The 25,194-nt window shown below is 35.6% G+C and overlaps 1 protein-coding gene and 1 long non-coding RNA gene across 2 annotated transcripts; one reads left to right on the top strand and one right to left on the bottom strand.

Annotated features, from left to right (window-relative positions):
- Window positions 1-1,225: 1,225 nt before the first annotated feature.
- LOC136202507 (uncharacterized) lies at window positions 1,226-3,738 on the bottom strand. The gene is made up of 3 exons (XR_010674461.1): window positions 3,660-3,738; window positions 3,270-3,336; window positions 1,226-1,310 (listed from the first exon to the last, which is right to left on the bottom strand). It is a non-coding gene; the product is annotated as an uncharacterized lncRNA (long non-coding RNA).
- Window positions 3,739-6,307: 2,569 nt separating this feature from the next.
- LOC136202340 (casein kinase 1-like protein HD16) lies at window positions 6,308-19,221 on the top strand. Its single transcript, XM_065992900.1, is given in 18 exon segments — window positions 6,308-6,725; window positions 6,727-6,757; window positions 6,760-6,872; window positions 7,398-7,523; window positions 14,709-14,782; window positions 14,907-14,976; window positions 15,071-15,126; window positions 15,246-15,317; window positions 15,654-15,748; window positions 15,835-15,901; window positions 16,024-16,153; window positions 16,227-16,445; window positions 16,545-16,687; window positions 16,765-16,939; window positions 17,839-17,929; window positions 18,007-18,164; window positions 18,255-18,443; window positions 18,554-19,221. Coding segments are annotated over 18 exon segments (1,989 nt in total). The 5' UTR covers window positions 6,308-6,605; the 3' UTR covers window positions 18,614-19,221.
- Window positions 19,222-25,194: the final 5,973 nt, after the last annotated feature.

A 25,194-nucleotide genomic window follows, 5' to 3' on the forward strand; every position in this document is an offset into this window, starting at 1 on the left:
GAACATTCATAGCTTTAAACCCTTTACAATATACTTGCCACTTGGATTGTACTCATTGAAAAGTGAGCACGATGATGAAGTTTGCGATGCTCTAACCACAAGTTCATAACTTATGCTGATAGCATCGAAAACTCATCACCATTCTGAATGGTTTCAATCAGATAACAAGCCAAGTGGAAGGTATACTGTAAACCTATCTCAGCAGCATAACTCATGTTCCAATAAAAAGGAATCAGGTGAGTTCATTACATTTTCAGCTTTAGACTATGCCTAATCAGCTAGATGCCCAATGAACATTCATACACAAACAATGAACATTCATACACAAACTCAATCAGTTCTAGCTTCCTAAACAGCATATAAAACAAGCCAACATACTTCATATATATACACAATCAGTTCTAGCAATATAACTATAGGAGTATTGCCAATCATAATGAACATTCAAAGCTTAAGAGTATGCCTAATCAGCCACATGCTCAATGAACATTCATACATAAACTCGTCACCATTCTGAATGGTTTCAATCAGATAAAAAGCCAAGTGGAAGGTACATTGTAAACCTATCTCAGCAGCATCACCCACAACATCATACATATACTCAATGAGTTCTAGTTTCCTAAACAGAACATCAAACATAAACATGCTTCATACACATACTCAAGAAGTTCTAGCTTCCTAAATAGAACATCAAGCATAAACAAGCCAACATGCTTCATACACATACACATACTCAATCAGATAACAAGCCAAGTGGAAGCTATATTGTAAACATATCTCAGCAGCACCACCCACAACAACATCATACATGCAACCAATCAGTTCAAACCAACATAATAATAATATATACTCAATAAGTTAAAGAAATCTTCCCATATGCTAAACACAAGAGCTGATTGACAATCTCTTCAGTCAGCCTTTCCCATGTAGCATTCTTACTATCCCTGCAAATATTATATTCAAATAAAAAGGAATCAGAACATCTTCAGCATCAGGCACTATATTGCCATATGTTAAAAAAAAGATAAAGATCCAAGCTTTTCAGCAGTGAATCTAACAATGAATACAAGAAAATCAGTGTATCTAAGCGAGAGATCTAACCCTTTCAACGATAGGTCTGAAAATCAATAGATCCTTATTCCAGCTGTTGAAATTGACATACACAAAAGTAAATCGGATGAGGAAAAGATAAAGTAAGGAACAATGAAAATCAATAGATCCTTACCAGTACAGTGTTTCGAGCTCACTGATTGCATGTAGGAATCAACCATGGAGATAGAGAGAGATGAGAGGGATGAAGATTGCGTAACCTAAAATGGGGTTTTGGATGGGAGAAAAGGTTTATATATGAGCTTAAATTTCAGTCAAACCATCGAGTGCCTTAATTTGGTATATGGTCACGTAAGTGAAATTTCATTTGCCGCTTTTTTTGTTTTCCTCATATAATGACAGTCATTTATTACAAGTGTCATCTGATGAGCAAGTGAAATTTAACAAAAATGTGCATTTTCTTTGGATGACAGGATTCTGTCATCGGAACGCCACATGTGAATCGAGCGTGTTTTTAATTACGCTTTCAGATGACAGAAATTTAAAATACTGTCACGAAAAATATTTAGACGACACGAAAACAAATACTTGTCATGTATTTTGTGTCATGTGAAAGGGAAAATGGCATAATGGCCTAAATAATAAGGCATCTATATAATAAATACATACTTTATTTGTGAAAACAAATAATAATCATATAAAATAAAAATATAACTTAATGAACAAATGGAAATACAGGTAAAGTAAAAGTACAACTTAATGAAATACATATATTATGATTCAACGATAGTTTAAACTCTAAGAGTACACTTATAATAAGATTAAATCTTCGGATTCAATGATTAAAATAAAATTAAATCTTTACATTTGACCCAAGGTCTAATGCTTAAAAACACATTCATATGATTATTCAATACTAAGGCATACCCTTGTTTATTTGTCCTTGTTTTGCTAAATAATTAAAAAGAGGTAAATAAATAACCTATATTTACTAAAAAAAACCTATTTTAAACCTGTTTTTTTAACAGATCTTAAACATATTATTACTACTACTTAGAAGAGGCTAATATGATGATTAAACCATTAATGGATAAAAGAGACTTGCTTCCATGACTATGAAAAAATTGTGCAATTTAATTACAAAGTACATACTAATATGGTGAGAAATATCAAAATACCATAAGAAATTTTGGTAATTTAAATCAATAAACACACTGGCACGCTATTCATAAATACATAGCACATCTTTCCAAAGAGAGGAATAATGACTAGACCTGGCAATTTCCGTGTTCGTGTCGTGTCAGGTTTTGGGTTCGTGTCAAAACCTGTAACACGAACACGACACGAAAAATTTTCGTGTCACAAAATCAGAACACGAACACAACCTGCTCTTGACACGGTAAACACGACACGACACAAATTTTTTACACAACCAATTAAATTGACACGACCTGACCTGCTAACACGACCTAACATGCTAACACGACCTGACCTGACCTGCTTTTTTTATACTCTTTATATTTATACTCTAATAAATAAGAAAAGTCATGTCTATTTTTAACCTAGTTTATTATAATTTTTAATTTTTTTAATTTCTTTAACTAAATTTCGGGTCGGTTTCGTGTTTTCGGGTTGACACGAAAATTAACGTGTCATTTCGTGTCGTGTCAACTTTCGTGTCGTGTCATAAAACCCTAAACACTAACACTAAAAAAGCATGTCGTGTTCATGTCATGTCATCGGATCGTGTGTCGCTTTGTCGGGTCTAATAATGACTACAACATGCAAATAATAGCCTAAAATCTTTTATTTTACCTGTCTAAGCCCGCGGAACTCTTTTATATGCAAATAATAGCCTTTCATTTGTCATTTTGAAGCTCCAATTGTAGATGTTGTGTGTTAACTTAGATCTAATAAGGACTTAGCAAATATCCCAGAGTAAAATTAAAGGCAAACAACCATGTTCCCAGTATTTGTAACCATCATGAACTCAAAAATGATACTTACTAATCAGGAAAAGCAGAAATCAATATTTATTTAAAATTTTAACATATATAAGCAATAAATATTTAATTATATGAGTAATTAATTAGTAGAGTGAAGGCCACAAATAATGATATGATTTGATATCTTTAGTTAACTGCACATCAAAATACACGAAAAATATAATCATATACAAAATGGAAAACATAGCTTGAAATAGAGAATATAATGCTCACCTTTGAAGGAGTTTAAAAGTGACATTTTTTCACCAACCAAGACAACCCCATCTTTTGACAATTGTTCCTGCATTTACAATATTGAATTTCGCAAGAATTGAATCAATGAAAATGCACTGTAATAGCAAGAATTGATGGCAAGTCATAGTTTAAAAAATCCGAATGCAAAGAAAGTAACTCATTTGAATCAATAATCACTAACCTGATGGAAAAACCACAGAAAGAGTAAAGAAATTGAAAAGAGTAATTGAAATCCAGCAGTTCAGGAAGACAGAGACAAGGAAACAACTCAAAAAAGGAAATAGATTGGAGAGTAAGACATATGTAATTGTAATTTTGTTTTTTAAGTTGAAGTTATATACATGAACAAATTTGTGAAACTAATCTTACCTTAGACAGATTGAGAAACCAATGATGCCGAATGCCCAAAGTTGGCGAATTCCATGTTTAATAATCTTCAGAATAACCTGGTATATGTTGATCGAAAGTTAAAACAGAATATTATAGGGTTTCATTATGTGATTCGAATTCGATATTCCAATTTGCCGAGTAACCTATTCATAAGAAAATTAAGAGCATAAAGGAAATGCATTGCCTTGATACCAGATTAGTTTGAACACCACCGCCAGCTCTGATGTTGTTAAAATAGATAAAATCGATAAAATCTTTACCTATTCAAAACACACACTAAGGATTGATGCAGCAAAAAAGCAAAATTGCCACCGGGATTGAGATTGAATAAGTGGGAGAGAAGAAATTGGTGAGAGAAGTTTGAACCAAGAAAGTATAAAACTGTTTGGAAGTGAGCTGTGTTAAAAGAACGTGAAATGTGAGAATGTGAGAGTTTATTGACACGTCACAAAGGATATCTTAAAATCTGACATATCAGCAATACTTCCTACAGATTTTGTATATATATAGAAGATAGATTTTATTTTAATTTATTAAAAAACATGTGTTGAAGCCAAAAACCTAACCGAACCGACTGAATTAATTCAGTCGGCTCGGTTCTTAATTTTTATTCGGTTAGATTCAGTCTTCTTTTCAGTGATTATTCGGTTTTCGGTTAGATCGGTTCCGAACCGACCGTTGAACACCCCTAGGGGTGAGATAAATTTGAGAAATTTTAATAAAATGAAAAAGTCAATTTTTTATTTCTTCAAAATGATCTCAAATCAATATTATTTAGTCTGAATAGAAGTAATGTAATAAAATGTATTATTTTATCTTTATTCTTATCCACCATACTAATTTACAACTATTTTTTTATCAATATTCCAACTTTTATCACTATCTCTATAGTCTCCAAATAACAAACATCCGAGTATGGTTGAGGAAAGGGAAATTAGATTAAACGACAAAAACTTGGTGAAAAACATCTTTAGACTCCTAACCTTTCGTATTTTGATTTATTAAGTCATTGATTTTTTTATTTAAACATATTAAACTCTTAATCCCTTTGTATAAGAACAAAGGCGATGTCCAAGATTGTGCCAACTATCGGGGAATCAAATTAATGAGTCACACTATGAAACTTTGGGAGCGAGTGATTGAACAAAGGCTAAGGAGGACGGTGAAGATCTCGGAAAACCAGTTTGGCTTTATGCCGGGAAGATCAACTATGGAAGCCATCCATCTAATGAGACAATTAATGGAGCACTATCGAAATAAGAAGAAAGACTTGCATATGGTTTTCATTGACTGGGAGAAAGCATATGATAAGGTACCAAGGGAAGTACTTTGGTGGGCCTTGACAAGGAAAGACATTTCGCGGAAATATATTGACATCATAAAGGACATGTATGAGGAGTATGCACGAGTGTACGTACTAGTGTTGGGAAGACTGAAGAGTTTCCTATTACGATTGGAGTGCATCAAGGTTCCGCACTAAGCCCATTTCTTTTTGCCATCGTTATGGATGAACTAACAAGTTCACTTCAAGATGGTATACCATGGTGCATGCTGTTTGCAGATGATATTGTGTTGGTTGATGAGACGAAAGAAGGAGTGGAGATGAAGTTGGAACTATGGAGGCAAACTCTAGAATCTAGAGGCTTTAAGTTGAGTCGAAGTAAGACAGAATATTTGGAGTGTAAGTTTAGCGGCCGTAGGAGTAGGGAGGTAGGGACAATCACCCTAGATGGGAGAGTTGTTCAGGCCTCGGATTGCTTCCGGTATTTAGGATCTATTATCCAAACGGATGGAGAAGTAGATGGAGATGTTGCTCATAGGATTAAAGCTGGTTGGTCGAAGTGGAAGAGTGCTACGGGTTTCCTTTGTGATCCCGGCATGCCTAATAGATTGAAGGGAAAATTCTACCGGACGGCAATTAGACCAGCATTGTTATATGGTACGGAGTGTTGGGCAGTGAAACACTGCCACATCCATAAGATGTCGGTGGCGGAGATGCGTATGTTGAGATGGATGTGTGGTCACATGAGAAAGGACCGGGTGCGTAATGAAATAATTAGGACAAAAGTAGGGGTCACATCTATTGAGAATAAAATGAGAGAAAACCGACTAAGGTGGTTTGGCCATGTGAGACGTAGAGCGCTTGATGCGCCGGTTAGGAGAACCGAAGAGTGGCAAAGGGATGTAGTGGTGAGGGGTAGGGGAAGACCTAAGCAAACTTGGAGGAGGGTGATCGAGAGTGATATGAGTTTATTGGGAATTGAGGAAAATATGGTAGTGGATAGGACGGAGTGGAGGGAGCGAATCTGTATCGCTGACACGACTTGATTTTCACGGTTTTATATGATGGTTCATATTAGCCGACCCCGAATCATTTCGGGACTAAAACTTTGTTGTTGTTGTATTACACTCATAATTTTCAAATTAGTTAGTTCTCAACATCTAGTTTAATTATAAAAGTCGTTATTTATTGAAATTATATTTTTGCTGTTTGAATTAAAAATTATAAAATTTTCCTACAACTAAATTCCACCTGTAAAAAACTGTTTATCAATAAATATGAGCTTAACGAGAGAAGAAAATAAATAAGCACTAAATAAAAACATTGAAATATGGGAGCCTTATTATACTTAAAAAAAAAACAAACAAACAAGGAATCAGAGACCTTCTCACACATCACAACTCCTCTATACTAATAGAATCTCCATCTTTCCATTTCCCTCCACAGATCTCCAAAATTGCGCTTACCAAACCCTAATTGTCTCTCTCTCTCTCTCTCTCGAACTGTCTATTCCATTTTTTTATCTCCCAGTTTAACTGTTTTGATTGAATTTTCATCCGATGATTCTGGAACCTTCATGAATCTCTGCACCTTAATGGACCTTCACAACATCTACCACTACCTTCACATTCGCCTTTCATCTTATGATGCCTGAGCTGCGTACCCGACCACGCAGAGATCGGACATCCATCAATCAGAATCCCATTACTCTCACTTTACATACTCGACAGAGGAAAACTACTCAGAATAAGAGAAAAAAAGAACGCCATCGTTGTTGATGATATAAATAATATTGTCTAAAAGAGGAGGTTACGGAGAAGACGATGGATGAGTACGATAGCGGCGTTCGCAGCGGTGACAAGGGCCTGGGCGCTGAGGACGATGGAAGAACCGCTCCGCTTCCTGAGAAGGTCTGTTTTTTTTCATCTTTTGTTTGTTTGCATTTTCTGTTTTTGAAGGTTTTCGTGTTTGGATAATGAGAAAAATGGGTAGCGGAGGAGGCATGGGTATATATCCAAAATTGTTTGTCTTTGTTGTCCGTGTGGCTACTTCTTCTTATGTTTTAGCTTTATGTTAAGGATTTGTTGGATTGACGAAAGAAACTGCAAGTGAGATTAGTAGCATTGATCGTTTTATTTATGGATAACTTTTGAAACCAGAACATTGTGTTCATGACTTTAAAGGTTTTTAGTTTTTTTCGGGTTTCATTTTGGTTTTTCCTAGAAGATTTTATTAGTTCTATGATAGGAGTGTATTGAAGAGAACGAGCCAGAAATTTATTTGACTTGTTATATTTATTTTTTCTTTTTACCAGAAAACTCTCAACATATCTTGGCTACCTTGGCTATTTTGTAAAATTAGATTGGGTATATGATTGTGGAAATTCCAGCATTTATTAAAGCAGTGGTTAAATTGATATTGATTATTCTCTACAGGTCCAGGTTGGAGGATCTCCAATGTACAGAATAGAAAAAAAATTGGGTAAAGGAGGTTTTGGACAGGTTTATGTCGGTCGACGTGTTAGTCCTTCTAATGAAAGAACCGGCGCTGGAGCTATAGAGGTTTATTATTATCATTATTATTATTATTATTATCTATGCTATGCCACTATTTGGTGATTGACACTATGTTGCACGGACACTCTTCTTTAGTAGTGTTTTAGCCTTTTGTTTTCGTTTGAAGATTATTTTATATTTTATAAGTAAAGTGATGAGGACATCTTCCAAGAAGGGAAGATCTGGCCAAGGTGGATATCTAAAGTTACTTCCCGAATCGCTCAAGTCAGTCAGTTGTATCTGTTTTGCCTCTTGTCAAGGACCTGAATAAGAATTATTCAACGGCTTGCTCTTAGCAAGAGTTTCTCGTTTAGAGTGTCATGATTGAAGACACCTATTCTTAGAAGAGGCAACTAGGGTTTTCTTTTGAAGACTATGTGTATATGCAACCTAGAATGTAAAGGTACTGGTCTTTTGAAGATTGGGCTTCTGATGATTTTGAGGGTTCAGGATGCACAAAATCTGGCTTTGAAGGCGGAGGTGGAGTTAAGCAATTGCTCTAGTTATTGACGAGTAGGAGTAGAAGGTTCCTCTTTTGTGAGGGATCCGCCCAAGCAGGTGGATAAGGGAAGAATAATGTCAAACCTAGCGGACCTCCCTATGGAGGAAGAACACCAAAGGATGAAGGAAAGTTGAAGGAGGTTGTCGTAACTTGCCTTTCTAATGCTTTAGGCATAATGAATCTAACTATGACAGAGAACCACCAACCTATTGGGAAGATGCGACGATGATAACGAAGAAGATGGAGTATACTATGAACCCATCATCGAACATGAGTGTTCATTTGTAGAAGGGGAAAGTCAAGTTGTGTTAGTTAGTAGCTCGACCTTAGTGTCGAGTAGGGATGAAGGAGTAGGGATGAAGAAGGCCAAACGCATCCACTTTTTCGAACTCGATTAGTCCAATGCATAAAATGCAATGTTATCATTGGGAGTGGGAGTCAAGAGCATAGTTATTAGAGGCACATGTACTTAAGTGTTAGGGGTCTTGGAGCCTTGGTGAAGCGCACAACAATGGCGTGCTCCAAAGCGACATAAGGCGCACTTCCAAAATAAAAATTATAAAACTATAAAACTAAAATAAAAATGCAATCAATACCTTGAAAATATTCTTAATTATAAAATAATTCTAACATGCAATAAACTCCATACTATAAAGCTAAAGTTCAATTGTTCAACTAAATAGTAAATCCTAAGTTGACTAATACCTACTCATCAAAACTCTCCAAATTCATGACTCATCATCAAACTCCTGTTCATGAAACTGATCCTCTTCATCCTCATCAACAAAGTCAATTTCTTCTTTCTCATCTTGAACAGTGCAGAAGCTTTTCCTCGATCACTAGAAGATACTTTAGCCCTTTTCCTACTCCTATAATATTATATGCACTTTCGTCAACTCCATGAGCTTTACTTACTAAATCCCATTTAGATTATCATCTTCAAACACTACTTATTAAATCCCATTTAGATTATCATCTTTAAACACGACTTCATCATCATTCGATCTCTCGTCATCCAATCTACCCCCTCAACTATTCATGAGGTTCATCTATATCATAGTTATTAATGGCGATGTGATGGTGCATGGCGCACAATCTCCCATGGCAGACGCTCTCACTCTGGCGCGCACTAAGTGCGCCTACACATGATAAAAAGGAGCGCCAAGATGGTTCTGAAAGAGTTAAATAGGGTTTGGAAAGACTTAAACAAGGTTTTAAAGAGTTAAAGAGGGTTTTAAAAGAGTTAAATATAGGTTAATATTCACCATTACAACAAAACAAGGCATTAACCCATAGCACTCGGAAAAAAAGGAAGAAAAAGAAAGAATAAACACCACAAACCACACTTAGTGATGAATTTGAGACTTTTGATGAGAATTAGCTATTACCGAAGTTAGGATTTACTATTTACTTGAACCATTGAATTAATAGATTTAGAATATGGGGTTTATTGCATGTTAGAATTTGTTCATAATTGAGAACACTATCATGGTTTAGTATTCATTGCATTTTATTTTTATTTTATAGTTTTATATTTTTTTTTTAAGTGTGCATTGTGTTGCTTTGGCTTGCGCCATCGTCGTGCGCTATGTGCTAAGGCTCTAGGACTCTTGGTGCCTAAATGTGCCATGTGCCTTTAATAACTGTGATGTATATCACCTAAAGAAATAGGGTCAATGTGGTCATGAGCATCATATGGACGCTTAAGTGCTCAATTATACTTCACAAGCACCAAATCATTTAGTCTCTGTTGGGAAAGTCTATTCCACTTTTTGATATGAACCTGAAACACAAAATATTCAATATTACTATAATTTGTAAATTAAGGATGATGAGAATTGTAGTTAAAATATGTTAGAAGTGTTTTTTACTTGCTTACATGTTCAAATATACTCCAATTACGCTCACACCTGGATGCAGTACAAGTGGGACAGAGTACTTTCACATTAAAATCAACCAAATTTGGAGTCGAAGAACTATAACTTGTCCACCACTCAACAATTAAAAAACAGAATATAAACATCAAACAAGCTTTCAGTTTTAGAACCTAAATATTCACAGTACTTAAAAACTAATTAATATGATAAAACTTAAGATATCATGAATGATTACTAGAGGAGATCTTGTCTTACGGTGCCTAATAGCCAAAAGAGTTTCAGATTGTTCTTGTGCATTGTGATATAAGCTTAATTCACTCATTATTTTGTCTTGTATATCAAGGCTAGGAATCAAACTCATTACACATCGAAATAACTCATTACATACCTCTTTATTAAGGATGTTAGATTTGAGTAGAACAATTCGGGGCTAAGATAATGTCCAACCAACATGCAAGGGTTGATGAAGTTGGAATTCTCATCTTCTGTTTATAATCTCAAATACTTTCTTGTACTTTTTGCCTTTGTTATTAAAAGATGTTTGAATAGCTTCTTTTGCCCTGTCCATTGCTTCATAAATATCCAATTGCTGGCTTTTTCTCACCATCAGTCTAAGAACACGAACTAAATGACCAAATACCTTCAAGATATACACAATACTTTCCAAATTTTGCCTCTTTTGTCCATTCTTCATAAACTCAAATTTTGATTTTGATTGTGAATGCTTTGAAGTGTCAAAAAAAGCAGTCGTAGACGTTGTCACACCAGGCCTAATCAACTCTCTTCCATTAGTGAAACGCCTCAACATATTCAGTAAACCCGATCAGACATAAATGCAGAATTTCAAGCTCACGCCTGTTTTCAAAGTTTCTTTTACTCTAAACATTTTCCTTATATCCTTCAATGCAATGAGCAACACAAAGAGTCCAATACAAATTCAATCTCTTTCTCATTAGACCTTTACCTATAAAAGAAAAGCAAACATAAGTAAAAAAAACTTACTAAAACTATAGAAAAGAGATTAATAAAATGATAAAAATAATAAAGATCTTAAATTACAATTCCAAACTAACCTGCATTGACATTGTTATATGCTCTATCAATGACGATTTGAACAATATTTTTCTCTCCAACACGTTCCACCACTTTATCAAGCATTGAAAGAATCATCGACCCTAAAAAAAATGGTTCCACTAGATTAATTCACCAAGAAGTTTATCGAAGTCCTACTTCTCTTATCAATCCAACCATCTCCCATTATAGAACGTCCATATTTGTCCCATTCAGCTTGATAAGGCTTCATTGAATCTTTCACTTCGTCAACAACCTCATTTAGAAAAGGAACCCAAACTTAATGGAAACTTGGTGTTTTCGTACCAGTACCATATTGCCCAATTGCCTCAACCATAACATGAAAGCTTGGGTAATTGACATCATTAAATGGAATTACAACATCATACATCCATCGAGCAATTTCCAAACATGCTATTTACGCAATATTCTTTTGCAAGCATCATTTATGGTTGATTGCTTCAACTTTGTATTCTTTCTACTTTTCACCACCCCTTTCGCCTTAGGTGTAAAATACAAATTTAACTAACCCTTTTGTCTTGGTCTTTTTGATGTCTTCTTATGACTTACTTGCTTGTTGCGAGCTTGGTTGCAAACCTATATCATCTTCTTCTTCATCACCAAAAGCATCTACATCCACAAAATTTGGAATTGCTACGTTTTCAAAGCTAGATTTAGCCTTCTTCGCCATGTATTCTTCAATCTTCTAATGCACGCGAGGTTGACATTTCCTACAAATTTTTGTATTTATGAATCCTCCAAAGATGTGTTGTTTGGCTCGAGTAATGCCACCTTTGTTGATTTTATCACAAAAAATACACCTTAGATTATTCTTATTATAAGTCTTCGGGTTCACCAATTGGACGTATTTCCAATATAGATCTTTTGTTGATAGAAGTATTTTCACCCAGTGTTGGAGTAGATGTTCCGACGGTAGTAGCCATGCTTCAATAGCTAAAAGAAAAAAACGAAATAGAGAAATAAGAAGCTTATTATGAATGATACAAAGAAGTTTATGATACTAGAAGAAAAAGAAAAATATAAACAAAGAAAGAAAGAAGAGTACCTTTGCTCTTCGAAGTTCAAATTCCACAATTCTCTCCCGTTGGCTACTTGTATTTAAACCTACATTAAATAGTTTAAAGAACCCTAAATAGTGCACCTAGTGAATTTAAACCTACATTAAATACCTTCGACAACTGTATCTTGGCGCACAATGGCGCCCCTAGTTAGCGCTAGGGCGACTATGCCCGCAATTTAGGATGTTAAGGCGCTAAGCATGGAGCCTTGTGCGCCATGTGCCTTAGGCGCGCCATTAATAATTATGGTCAAAAGAATATCATAAGCCAGGTTGCGGTACAGAGATTCAGATTAACTCCATCCTAATCCTTACATCATAGGATGTATCTATGGGTGACTCCGAGTCACTCAAAGGTGTCGAGGAATATCCAGATGAGGTTTATTTGCGATGTGGTAGACATGGTTGCTTTCCATGTACTGTTGGGTCGACCATGGCAATTTGATCAAGATGCCATACACTCGGGGAGAAGGAACACCTACAAATTCACCAGAGATGCGATGAAATACATTTTGACCTTGATGGGAAAGGTAGACAAGAAAGGGAGGATTACATTGGTGACATCCTCCAATCGAAAGTCTTTTGCAAGAGAGTGTTCCTCAAATCAATCACTATACCTATTGATGATCAAGCTGAAGGTTAGACTCAGATGGCGACAAATCTAATGAAGAGACCGTTGGGGCACTAATCAAAGAATTTCAAGATGTGTTTCCTAAGGAATTGTTGCTAGGATTACCTTTATGAGGGATATTCAACACCACATCGACCTGATGCTTGTCGCTGGCCTACCGAACCTTCTTCATTACCGTATGAATCGTAAAGAAGTAGAAGCTATGAAGAAACAAGTTGATGAACTGCCGCGGAAAGGACAAATTTGGGAAAGTACGAGTCCATGTGCAAGAAGGATGAAACATGGTGGATGTGTGTAAACAATAGAGTTATCAACAAATGGAAGATTGCTTTCAAGACTAGATGGCTTGTATGAATGGATAATTATGCTCTTTGGTTTGACTAATGTACCTAGCCATTCATGCATCTAATGAACCGGTATTACGCTCCGTCATTGGTAAGTTTGTATTAGTTTATTTTGATGACATCTTAGTTCACAATTGAACCCTGGACATGCACAAAGAGCACTTGAGGATTGTATTCAATCTATTGAGATTAAACCAACTCTATGCCAACACTAAGAAGTGCCATTTCATTCTACCTAGTTTGATCTCTTTGGAGTATGTGATTAGTGGTGAATGAATCCAAGTAGACGTAGAGAAGATTAGGGTAATTAGGGAGTGGGCCTACACCTCGGAAGATTGGGAGATTAAGAGCTTTCATAGGTTAGCCATCTTCTCGGAGGTTCCTTCAGAATTTCATCACCATTGTAGCTCATTTGACCAAATGCTTAAAGAAAGGACGAGATTGGTCTTTCAATGGACTTTGTATTAGGTCTCCCGAGAACTCAACGCGGAATGGATTTAGTTTTAGTGGTGGTGGATAGGTTCTCAAAGATTGACACATTTTCTTCCATGTCGAAAGACTAATGATGCTTTGACCATTGCCAAGTTATCTTTTAGAGAGATTGTTCCAAAGCAATCCTGAAGAGTATTGTTTTTGATTGAGATATAAGGTTTCTCAATTGCTTCTGGCAATGCCTCTCTAAAATTGAGAACCATCGCACACGCTCAGACGGATGGTCAAACTGAAGTAGTGAACCGAACCTTGGGAAATCTCTTGAGGAGTATTGCAAAGACAAGCCCAAGACTTGGGATTTTGCGGTGGCACAAGCTGAATTTGCTTACAATCGAGCAGTACATTCGTTTACCAAAAACTCGCCATTCGCCATTCTTTATGGGAAGGTGTTGAATATGTGTTAGACCTGGTCCCAATTCTGCATGGTGTGCAAACTAATGTTCCGGCCAAGAACTGGATCAGGAAATTAAGACGGTCACTGAAGAGGTTTAGAATAAGCTTAAAAGCTGGATCGCTAAGGTCAAGGAAAGGGTTGACATGCATCGCTGAGACCTACATTTCGATGTTGAGATGAGGTTATGGTATGGAAAGGAAAGACTCGTGCACGGAGCTAGCAGTAGACTTCGACCCTGCTGAGTATGGACCGTACAAGTTTGTGAAGAAGCTTGGTCTGAATGCTTATGTCCTATAGCTTTCGAATTGGCTAGGCTAAATATCCCCCTCTGTCAGCGTCAAGGATTTGAGTCCCTACAAAGCTGATGAACCCTTAAGCTACCCAATCCGGGATAAGAAGCCCCCTTTCTAAATAAAGGAGAAAAAGAAGACCATTGTAATTTTGTTGAAATAAGATTTTCCTATTCTTAGAAGAGACAACTAGGTTTTTTCATTTGAAGCCTATATATATATATACACACACATTTAGTCATTAGGATGTAAAAGGTACCAATCTTTTGAATATTAGCAATATCAGTTGCCAAATCTTCAAGGTTCAATTCAATTCTTTTTTTTATCTGTGGGACTTCTCCCTAAAGTGACTGCGCTTACTTGATCTTTGTTGGTTTATGTTCAAAACCTTCACACTTATTTCTCTAAATCCTCTCTATATCACAACGTTCCCTGGTGTCCGTGCAACTTAGGTAGGTGATTGATGTAGATTCTGTATTTGGTAACAGGCCTATGGTATGTGTAATTTATAGGTAGCGCTGAAATTTGAGCATAGAAATAGCAAAGGATGCAATTATGGACCGCCCTACGAGTGGCAAGTTTACACGTGAGATCCCTATCATGTTTTATTTTATTTTATTTTTTTCGCCGACTTTTTTTTTCACTTCACAGTATTGCATTTATAGGAGTTGTCAATGGAAGGTTATAACCTTATTATTGTGTCTTTACAGTGCACTTGGAGGCAGTCATGGTGTGCCACGAGTTCATTATAAGGGTCGACAAGGTGACTACTATGTCATGGTATGTTTTGATGGATTTGGTAATTTAGTCGGGTCCTTATGTTTTATTTCTCAAGTAATAGCTTTTTAAACCATTATCTAACTATTTAATGCAGGTCATGGATATGCTTGGGCCGAGTTTATGGGATGTTTGGAATAACAATTCACATACGTGAGTTCCTTTACAAATAGGCACGGAATAATTATACGCTTTGTTTAGTTTTTTGAGTTAACCCTGTAAATCTAACTATTTAAGTATTCATGGAATTAACTCTTTACTTCCAATTCCAGGATGTCGATTGAAATGGTTGCATGTATTGCCATTGAAGCAATCTCTATCCTCGAGAAGATGCATTCTAAGGGGTGATTCTTTTTATATATATATATATAAATATCAATTCGTTTGCTTATGCTTTTCTCATGTAAACTATTTGTTGAAGAATACGACAAAAATACCATCTTGGTATGTGTTTTCTCATTAAAGATTTCCATTATGTAGAGCTTATTAGTAAATGTTTGGATTGCTGTTGATGGTTCTTTAGTTGACATGTGCATTCTATGCCCAATTCAAATTTGATTTCCTGTTAATTAACTCAAATTGGTTGGCTGCAAATTTGAGTTCTTGTTATCTCTTGTCATCTCCTATCTCTTCATAGAAGGATATGATGTATAATAGAGTTGTTTCTGATCATCTGGCAGATATGTGCACGGGGATGTAAAGCCTGAGAACTTTTTGCTTGGGCCTCCAGGAACTCCTGAAGAGAAAAAACTGTTTCTTGTTGACCTTGGATTAGGTAAATTGATGTTTTATCTTCTCCATTGTGGCACCTTTTGAGACTGCTGATGATTGGTAAACTTTTTTGCCTATTTAAATCTGCAGCAACCAGGTGGCGAGATAGTTCGACTGGCCTGCATGTTGATTATGATCAACGTCCAGATGTTTTCAGGTAAAATGGATATTGTGGTTTTATTTGACCAATGAGGCAGCTTAAGATTGTTCTGGGAGATGGTCATATCAACTCTTCTCTGTTTTGACTTATTTTTGTGCTGTATAATCACTTGGTTGCAGAGGAACAGTGCGGTATGCCAGTGTTCATGCTCATCTTGGTAGAACCGGCAGTAGAAGAGATGATTTGGAGTCTCTTGCCTACACGCTTATTTTTCTTCTCCGTGGTCGATTGCCATGGCAAGGATATCAGGTTTGTAGATTTTGCAATTGATGTGTCTTTTTATTGATTTTTGAAATGATACTGACTTTGGCATGTCCTGTAGGGGGAGAATAAGGGATTCTTAGTTTGCAAAAAGAAGATGGCCACTTCTCCAGAGACTTTGTGTTGCTTCTGCCCTCAGCCTTTCCGACAGTTTGTTGAGTATGTAGTTAATTTAAAGTTTGATGAGGATCCTAACTATGCCAAATATATCTCCCTTTTCGATGGGATTGTTGGTCCCAATCCAGATATTAGGCCGATAAACACTGATGGTGCGCTGAAGGTAACTTCGGTTTTTGTGTATATATGTATTGTTGACTAATTGTTAATTTTATGTTCTATTATCTTCATTGTTTTAACATTTGTTTCTTTTGACTTGAAGCTTATATATCAGGTTGGACATAAGAGAGGACGATTAACAATGGAGGAGGAAGAAGATGAACAACCGAAAAAGAAGGTTCGGATGGGGATGCCTGCAACTCAGTGGATCAGTGTTTACAATGCTCGTCGGCCAATGAAACAGAGGTATGCATTTTAAAATTGGACATTGAGCTCAGTCTTGAGCACATGACAGAATTCTTTTACCTTTTCTCTTGTTGTAGATACCACTATAATGTGGCTGATATGAGGCTTTCGCAACACATAGAGAAAGGAAACGAGGATGGGTTATTTATCAGCAGTGTGGCTTCATGCTCAAACTTATGGGCCTTAATTATGGATGCTGGCACCGGCTTTACTGCTCAAACTTACGAGCTTTCACCTTACTTTCTTCACAAGGTCGGTCTTGATCCAACATTCTAGTTGTGTGTTCCAAGCTTAGTTTTTTAATAAGGCCCGAGCCTTCGAACTGTCTGTTAGAATTTGAGAGTAAAGGGTCAATATTCAACCAAGGTTATTACAAATAAATTAAATGCATATTTCAACACTATGCAAAATACAAACAAGAAATTGGAAGTCTTCTACAGATTTCATGAGTGACTCAAAATATACAAGTAATAAAAATTTCTATTAAAACTTAAGCCCTCCGTTTTAATATGATTAGTTGTACATCATCATCTGGAACTTTTACTTCAGTTTACAATATTCTGAACAAGGGTTCATGTATCTGCAGCCTGCTAGATTGTATGTCAAACGGCAAGCCTTATAGGCTGCAAAAGATAAATGGCTTAATACATAATTACTCACCTAAAACATTTTGCTGTTTGGCATTATGTACTTATACTTGTACCTATCACACACCTGAACTTGTAAACTTTTGCTGTTTGGCACCCTGAACTTATCAGGTTTAGGCTTCTGAGATCCTTATTTGCTGATTTGGCAAATTTCAAATAAAATCCACTTTGCATTCTTGATCAAATTTGAAGTGTACCGAATCAGCAAATAAGGGCGCCATAGACCCAAGGGTGGACAAGATCATCCATAAATCGGCCAGGTGATTAGGACTAAAAGGCTTTGCAATAAGAAGGGTTATTTTTACCAACTGGATCAGACACTATTGTGGGTTCTATTCCCTGGGTAATTTGGTCCAGATCTGATAACTGTTGTTTGTGGCTCTGCATTTTTCTAATTGGACTGCTTTAATCTGCAAAGCAAAGCAAATTATGTCATTGTCAAAACATGATTCTATATTTGTTAGTCAATGAGTAGTCTTGTATGTATTTTCGGTGTTTTTGAAGGAATGGATAATGGACCAGTGGGAGAAGAATTACTACATCAGTGCAATTGCAGGAGCTAATAATGGAAGCTCATTGGTTGTGATGTCAAAGGGTTAGTCTTAGATATTCTTAGCAATTCTTTGGTTTTAGCTTCTACTTGTTGCAGTTATTGACTCACTTTAATTTCAGGGACCCAATATTTACAGCAGTCATATAAAGTCAGTGATTCATTCCCTTTCAAGTGGATCAATAAGAAATGGAGAGAGGGCTTTTATGTTACTTCCATGGCTACTGCAGGATCTAGATGGGCAATTGTTATGTCTCGTGGTGCTGGTTTTTCTGACCAGGTCTAATTGACTTTTTAAACCTCCACATTTATTTGCTTTTCTTCAAGAGAATTTATGTCATCTTTTTTTCCTTCTTGTCCCAAATTTTAGGTTGTGGAACTGGATTTTCTATATCCCAGTGAAGGAATTCATAGGAGGTGGGATATTGGTTATCGCATTACTTCAACAGCAGCAACATCAGACCAGGCTGCATTTGTTCTCAGCATTCCCCGAAAAAAACCAACAGATGAAACCCAAGAGACTCTTCGAACTTCTGCTTTTCCTAGTACACATGTCAAGGTTCATCTTTCAGTTTCTCTTCTTCCTATTTATGCTGTGTATGCAAAAAATAAAATAAAATAAAATTCTATTACATATGAGTACGATTCATTTACTTTGATTTACTGCAGGAGAAATGGGCAAAAAACCTTTATATCGCATCTGTTTGCTATGGTCGAACTGTTTCATGAACAATTGAAGTCATGTCGGCCTCGGGTGCCATTGGTGTTATAATTGTGCCCTTGTACTTACCTAGAAGACAATCTTCAGGACTAATGGCCCTTTTTGAGAAGGGATCATCTGCTTGAGCCAAAATGACACGCAACATCATTGGGAGTCTGTATGCAAAATATTCTTTATTGTCGCAACACAAAGCATCTATTACAAATACCTGTGCACTAACTTCCAATCGAATTGCCTGTTTATGAGCCAAGATTTAGACCTCTTGTCTATTAGGATGAGTCAAGATACCCATTTGCAACATTTTATATAGTCATGGACATTGGTCACTTGGTTGAAGGCGCGTGCACGGGTCCTTATCTAATTATTTAATGGTGCTGCAACGCAAGAGTGTGCTATCATGATGTTTCAATGGGCTCTAGATATGCTTAGCCATTCAGTCTGTACTTATCTTTGGCTTCTTCCCTTTTTTTGGACTAAAGGATCCTTGTGATCTTTCACCCCGTGTACCAATGGGATGTCTCAATTTGACCTAAAGACTGGAGGATGTACTTATTCTGTATACTTGCAAGTAACAGTTTGTAATTTTTTTCTTTGCTATGTGAATATGTTCATGCTACTTGTGCCTTGCTGACATTTGATTTCATGCATTTTCTTCGACTGTGGGTTGATGCAGAAGTCTTGAACGAAACTAACATAATGTGCTTTCTTTTATCCAATCTCATATTTGTGGCTCTGGTTATTTCCACTGGAGATGCTTATTTACCTGTTCCAAAGAACATATATAATTTGAATTTTGGACTGGGTGGAAAACTGAAAACCTTTTTTGGAGGCTTGGTATTTGTAGTTAGTATTTAAATATATACAATTGATGGTAGTGTGTGTTTGTCTCCCGAGGGGAGAAAGCATGACTGCTGGTGGTATCATTTTGTGCATTAGGCTTGGTAATACTAGCACATATGGAGTAGTGTGATAAAGGATAACAGGTAAAGTTGTTATCATTTTGTGGTCAAGGTGTTTGAGGTAGAGACAGTTGTGAGGGAGGGCTCTTTGCTGTAAAAATTTGTGATACCTGATAAGAAGGGAAGGACATCATGGTAAGTCCTCTGCAGATTATTTTTATCATGGATTTCTTTTTCATTTTGTTGTTTGCTGCTAACTATTGATTTGTGTTTTCAGGACTTGACACAATTGTATGCAATATGGATGTCTGGTACATAGAACTGGTAAAGTTTATGATTTCTTGAGCCTAGTATTTATTCGACCAATCTAAATAATCAATCTCTCAGTCTCAAGAGATAGAGATTTGATTTCCTTTGGAGTAGAACAAACACCTAGAAAAGAACAAATGAAATACTGTATGAAAAAGAAATATTATGCATGTATTGTATTACATCCTAGTAGGGCATGAATGCGTGAGACTGATTTGTTTTAATACGTTTTCTGTATTGATGATCTGAATGTAGAAAGCCTAAGCAATTGTTCAATTGAGTTTTGTCCTTTTGCACAGAACGGGCATTTGATTGTTTTGGTGGTGCAGTAGTGGTGTGTTTATGCAGAAGGATGTTAAGAAAAGGATTATGTTTGATGGTGCAAAGCAAAACAATTCATGTCCTAATAATAGCATTCATTGTTTTGGTTTATCAGGGCTTGAGAGCTGTGCATGCCTTGACAGAAAGCATACCAAAGGATTAACTCTGGCTTTGGCTTGTATGTGTGTTCAAATCTTCTATTTCGTTGATATTAGGGGGCTGTATTGTATATGAGAGCTTCCTTATTCTGCCCAATATATGAATTTCTTCTATTATGCCATAACATTTATGACAACATCATTTAAATTTTTCTCATCAAAAGAAATGTAGGAGTACAGTAAAACCTCTATAAATTAATAATGTTGGGACCATGAAATTTTATTAATTTATAGAGGTTATTAATTTATCGAGTATAAAATTAGTGATCTGGTCCAAGTCGGGACCAGATGAAATTATTATTTTAAAGATGTTATTAATTTATCGAGTATTTGACTGTAATTTTTATATATTCATGGTAACCATAGCTTGCATCTATAAATAAATATAAAAATGAAAGATTTGATTGAGATGAAATTGAGGAGTTTAAAATTACATGCATAGTTGAAGCTATTTAAGTTTTCATTTTTTATAGTGTTCTCATCGTTATTTTTAGAATGTTTTAGCTTTAATTTAGGTTAATTGTAACAGTTTGTGGTTTTTTTTTAGGGTAATTAATTTATTAGTCCCTATATTTTGATAAAACACACTGTTTAGTCCCTATATTTTCAAAAACACATGGTAAAGTCCCTAACGTTTTTCTCAGTGAACTGTTTAGTCCCTGCCGTTAGACTCTCATGAAGATTCTGTTAGTCAATTTGGATTTGCGTTCTTCTTTTCCTTTATTTTCCTTTCCTTTAAACTCTAATGCATCTGAAATCAATTTTGAATGTTCTTTTTCTTGATTTTCTTCTTAATCGTTCAAATTCGTAAGCATTGTATCGGTTCTTTTTCTTATTCTCCATACAAATAGCTTCTTCTAAATTGGATTTCCTCTTCTGAAGTTTGAAGGTAAATAGTAAAGGGTAATTTCGTCATTTCTGAAGTCATAAACGGTAAAAAAATCTAACAAACAGACGGAAGGACTAAACAGTTCACTGAGAAAAAAGTTAGGAACCTTACCATGTGTTTTTGAAAATATAGGGACTAAACAGTATGTTTTGTCAAAATATAGGGACTAATAAATTAATTACCCTTTTTTTTATTACGATCATGTTTGGCAAATAGTTGTTAGTTGATTATCTTTTTGGTTAGCTGATTGTGTAAACTTGTATATTAAAATTTAGCTAATTGTTAATAGTTGTTTGTGTAAAATGATATATAAAGATATGACAGCCTTTATTTGGGCTGTACAGTAATAATTAGAGGTAAAAATGTCATTTAAGAGAGATGGAGTGATAAGTTAATTGAAAAAGTTTCTAAAATCAGTTTTTTCAAAATCAGTTTTTAGATCTAATAAGTTTTTTCAAACCTTTCTTTACCAAACGCATTATTAGATGTTTGATTAGTCAAAATTTCAAGGGAAAATTACAAAACTAGGTCAAATGGGAAGGCCATTTACATATTTAACTCATTTACTCAACCTATTACATATCTAGACTCATTTCCTATTACATATCTAGACTCATTTTGTGTGACTTTCCAAAAATACCCCTGACCTTTCCACTTCCCCCCTATCTCCGCGAATCACCGCTCCCCCCTATCTCCTTGGTTATGCGAAAAGTTGCTCATGCATTAATGATTTCAAGACTTTTGATCTTCCTTTCTTCCTTTAAATTGCACGAAATCTGCACCATTTCGTCAAAATCACAATGAATTTCTCATTTTCCTCTTTTCATCTCTTGATTCTGCAACTTCCGAACCCTAGAAAACGAAGCCATGGTTTTTCATCTTCATGTTCGTTGCTTGGTTTCTTTCTTCTTGTTACCATCAAAGAAATGGTTTTTCTACGTTATTTCCTTCGTTCTTCCCATGTTATCATATTGTTATTGTCGCTTTTGGGAGTGAAAGGGGCGAAAAATGTAAGTATCTGTTTTTTTTCTGCGTTTTATCATGAATTCACTTCGCAATCGATGGTTTCGCTAAGCTTTGCGAAGAGAACGAGCCTGGAAAGTGATGATCTACTTCGTGTATTGATGATTTCGCGACGTTCTGCGAAGAGAAAGAGTCTGAAACGTATGGATCTACCTCGCGAATCTATTAGTTCGCGAAGTCTGCGAATAGATCCTTACGTTTCAGACCTCGCAGACTTCGCGAAAAAATCGTTATGCGACGTAGATAGTCACATTTCAGATCTCACAGACTTCGCGAAAAAATCGTTATGCGAAGTAAAATCACCTCTTCCCCTGCACATTTACATTCGCATGCTTCGCTAATTTTCATTTCGCGAATCCAAAATCATCCTTTTTCATAACTAACACGGTTAATTTTTTCCGTAGATGGTTGAATACGTAACATCCCTTTCTGGAAGGCGGCGTACTGAGCTGCAGGGAAGATGATTTTCCTTCCTGTATAGAGATGAACTTCCCAAAGATTGACACATTCACTCCTGAAATGATTCGTTAGGAGAGGTTGTGTCAATCTCGGGGTGCACCATGGGACACGTCCATCCCATGGTGCCAATCTTGTTAGTAGATTTTGATAATGTTATGATTTGAATGTCGTTATTGTGGCAATCTTGTTGTAAATTTTGATAATGTTAGTAGAGTTCATTGTGGCAATCTTGTTGTAAATTTTGATAATGTTATGATTTGAACGTCGTTATTGTGGCAATCTTGTTGTAAATTTTGATAATGTTATGATTTTAATGTTAGAATCCGTTGTTGTTTGCCCTTTTTTGTTATATACCACTTCGCGAATTAGCTTCAAAACACATCTAGGCTTCGCATATGCGAACTAAATTCATCAAGCAAACCCAAACATTTACTTCGCAGACTTCGCATAGTATAGAATATGCGAAGTCAGACGGGATGAGGCGAGCCGCGCGTAAATATTGGGGGTATTTTTGGAAAGTCACACAAAATGAGTCTAGATATGTAATAGGTTGAGTAAATGGGTTAAATATGTAAATGGACCTCCCATTTGACCTAGTTTTGTAATTTTTCCAAATTTCAAAGTGACTTAAATCTCTTATTTTAATCCAACTTGGTGAGTTACCCCATTTGATGAGTTACCTGTGATTCTAGATTAGAAAGAATCAAAATTAAGCTCAATTTTTACTTTTTGGGAGAATTACTAAACTAGCTTTTTTTTAAGGGTTAGTTTACATTTTTAGCTTCTTTGAAAAAAAAAATCCAAAACTAACATATTTAAACAAATTCTTCCATTTTTGCCCTCATTATTCCTAAACAGAACTTCATCTCTCTAACGTATCAAACGCTGCGATAGAAAGAGGAGGAAGAACGATAAGCGACGGCGGCACACTCAAAGAGGTGGAGAAGCGAAAGGCGGCGATAGGAAGAGGAGGAGAAAGAAGGAGAAGCGAATGGCGGCGATAGGAAGAGGGGGAGAAGAAGGCGAACGGTGAACGGAAGAGGAGGAAGAAGGCGACCATTTTTCCAGCAATCTCGTCCCAATCTGTAGATATCTACAGATATCGACACTATTGGGAAAAAATCTGAAACTGATATTCCAATAAAAATGTATTTTCATATAACAATGCCACTGTTTTTGGGGTTCGTCGACCAGGAAAAACATGAAAAAGAAAGAGAAACAATATATATTGGAACGAGATTGCCGGAAAAATGATTGCCTTCTTCCTCCTCTTCCGTTCATCGTTCGCCTTCTTCTACTCTTCTTCCTATCGCCGCCATTCGCTTCTCCTTCTTTCTCCTCGTCGTTCGCTTCTCCTTCTCTTCCTATCTCCGCCTTTCGCTTCTCCACCTAAGTGTGCCGCCGTCGCTTATCGTTCTTCCTCCTCTTCCTATCACAACGTTTAATACATTAGCTGTTTAGGAAGAAGATGAGAGGGCAAAGATGGAAGTTGTCTGTTGAAATATGTTAGTCTTGTAAAAAAATTTGAAAGAGGCTAGAAATGTAAACTAACCTCTTAAAAGGGATCAGTTTAGTAATTCTCCCTTACTTTTTTAGTTAATTAGGTGTTAGACATTCTAATACCTTAGATCTCTAACCTTCTAGATCCTCAAAATATGTTGCAAATGCCAATTAGACAACTTCAACTGTTATATTCTTATATACTAAACCCAACCAAAATAATTATAATATTTATGAAAAAAGTGTTTTGGTTTAACCGATTTGTTTTACTGAAATTGAACTGTGAACCAAAATCAATATATTAAAAAATAATAATAAAAACTAAATTAAAAATATAAAATAATCGAATCAATTTTTTTATTATTGATTGTAATTGACGATTTCAACATTAATTTTTCAAAACATGATTGATGATTTTTCAAAATTAGAGACCTAATTAAATTAACATTCAAAATTATATGTTGCAAGGAATGATTTTAGAAGTTCAGGAACCTAGTTCATTTGTTCCTAAATTGACTTTTGGAATATATTTCTTAGTTAAAATAATTTAATATTCTCAAATTTATTTACTAAGTATCTAAAGTAATAAAAACTGGTTTCCAAGTTCCAACTAATCGATCCCAAACTATTGGTTAAAATTGTTTTGCTAATAAACAGATTAATCAATCATATGACTATGTTATGTTAAGGAAAATTCATGTTAGGAAAAAGAAAACAAATTACATTCATGCTACCCCTACTTGACTTGTCCAGGCATATTTGACAAATAGATGTTAGACTTTTTAGTTAATTAATCCGACTAGCAGATTATGTAAATTTAGTTAGTAAAATTTAATTAAATAAAGATATGATAAAACTTTAAAATGTAGTAATTAGAAGTAAAAATGTCATTCAAATGAAATGGAACAATAAACTAATTGAAAAAACTCATAAGATCAGTTTTTTCAAAATTAGCTTTTTGAACCCAATAAGCTATTTCAGACATCTATTCACCAAACACTTAGAAATTTGATTAGTAAAAAACTCTAAAG

This window comes from Euphorbia lathyris, chromosome 8 (genome assembly GCF_963576675.1).
Source record: "Euphorbia lathyris chromosome 8, ddEupLath1.1, whole genome shotgun sequence".
In the NCBI taxonomy this organism is placed as follows: domain Eukaryota; kingdom Viridiplantae; phylum Streptophyta; class Magnoliopsida; order Malpighiales; family Euphorbiaceae; genus Euphorbia; species Euphorbia lathyris.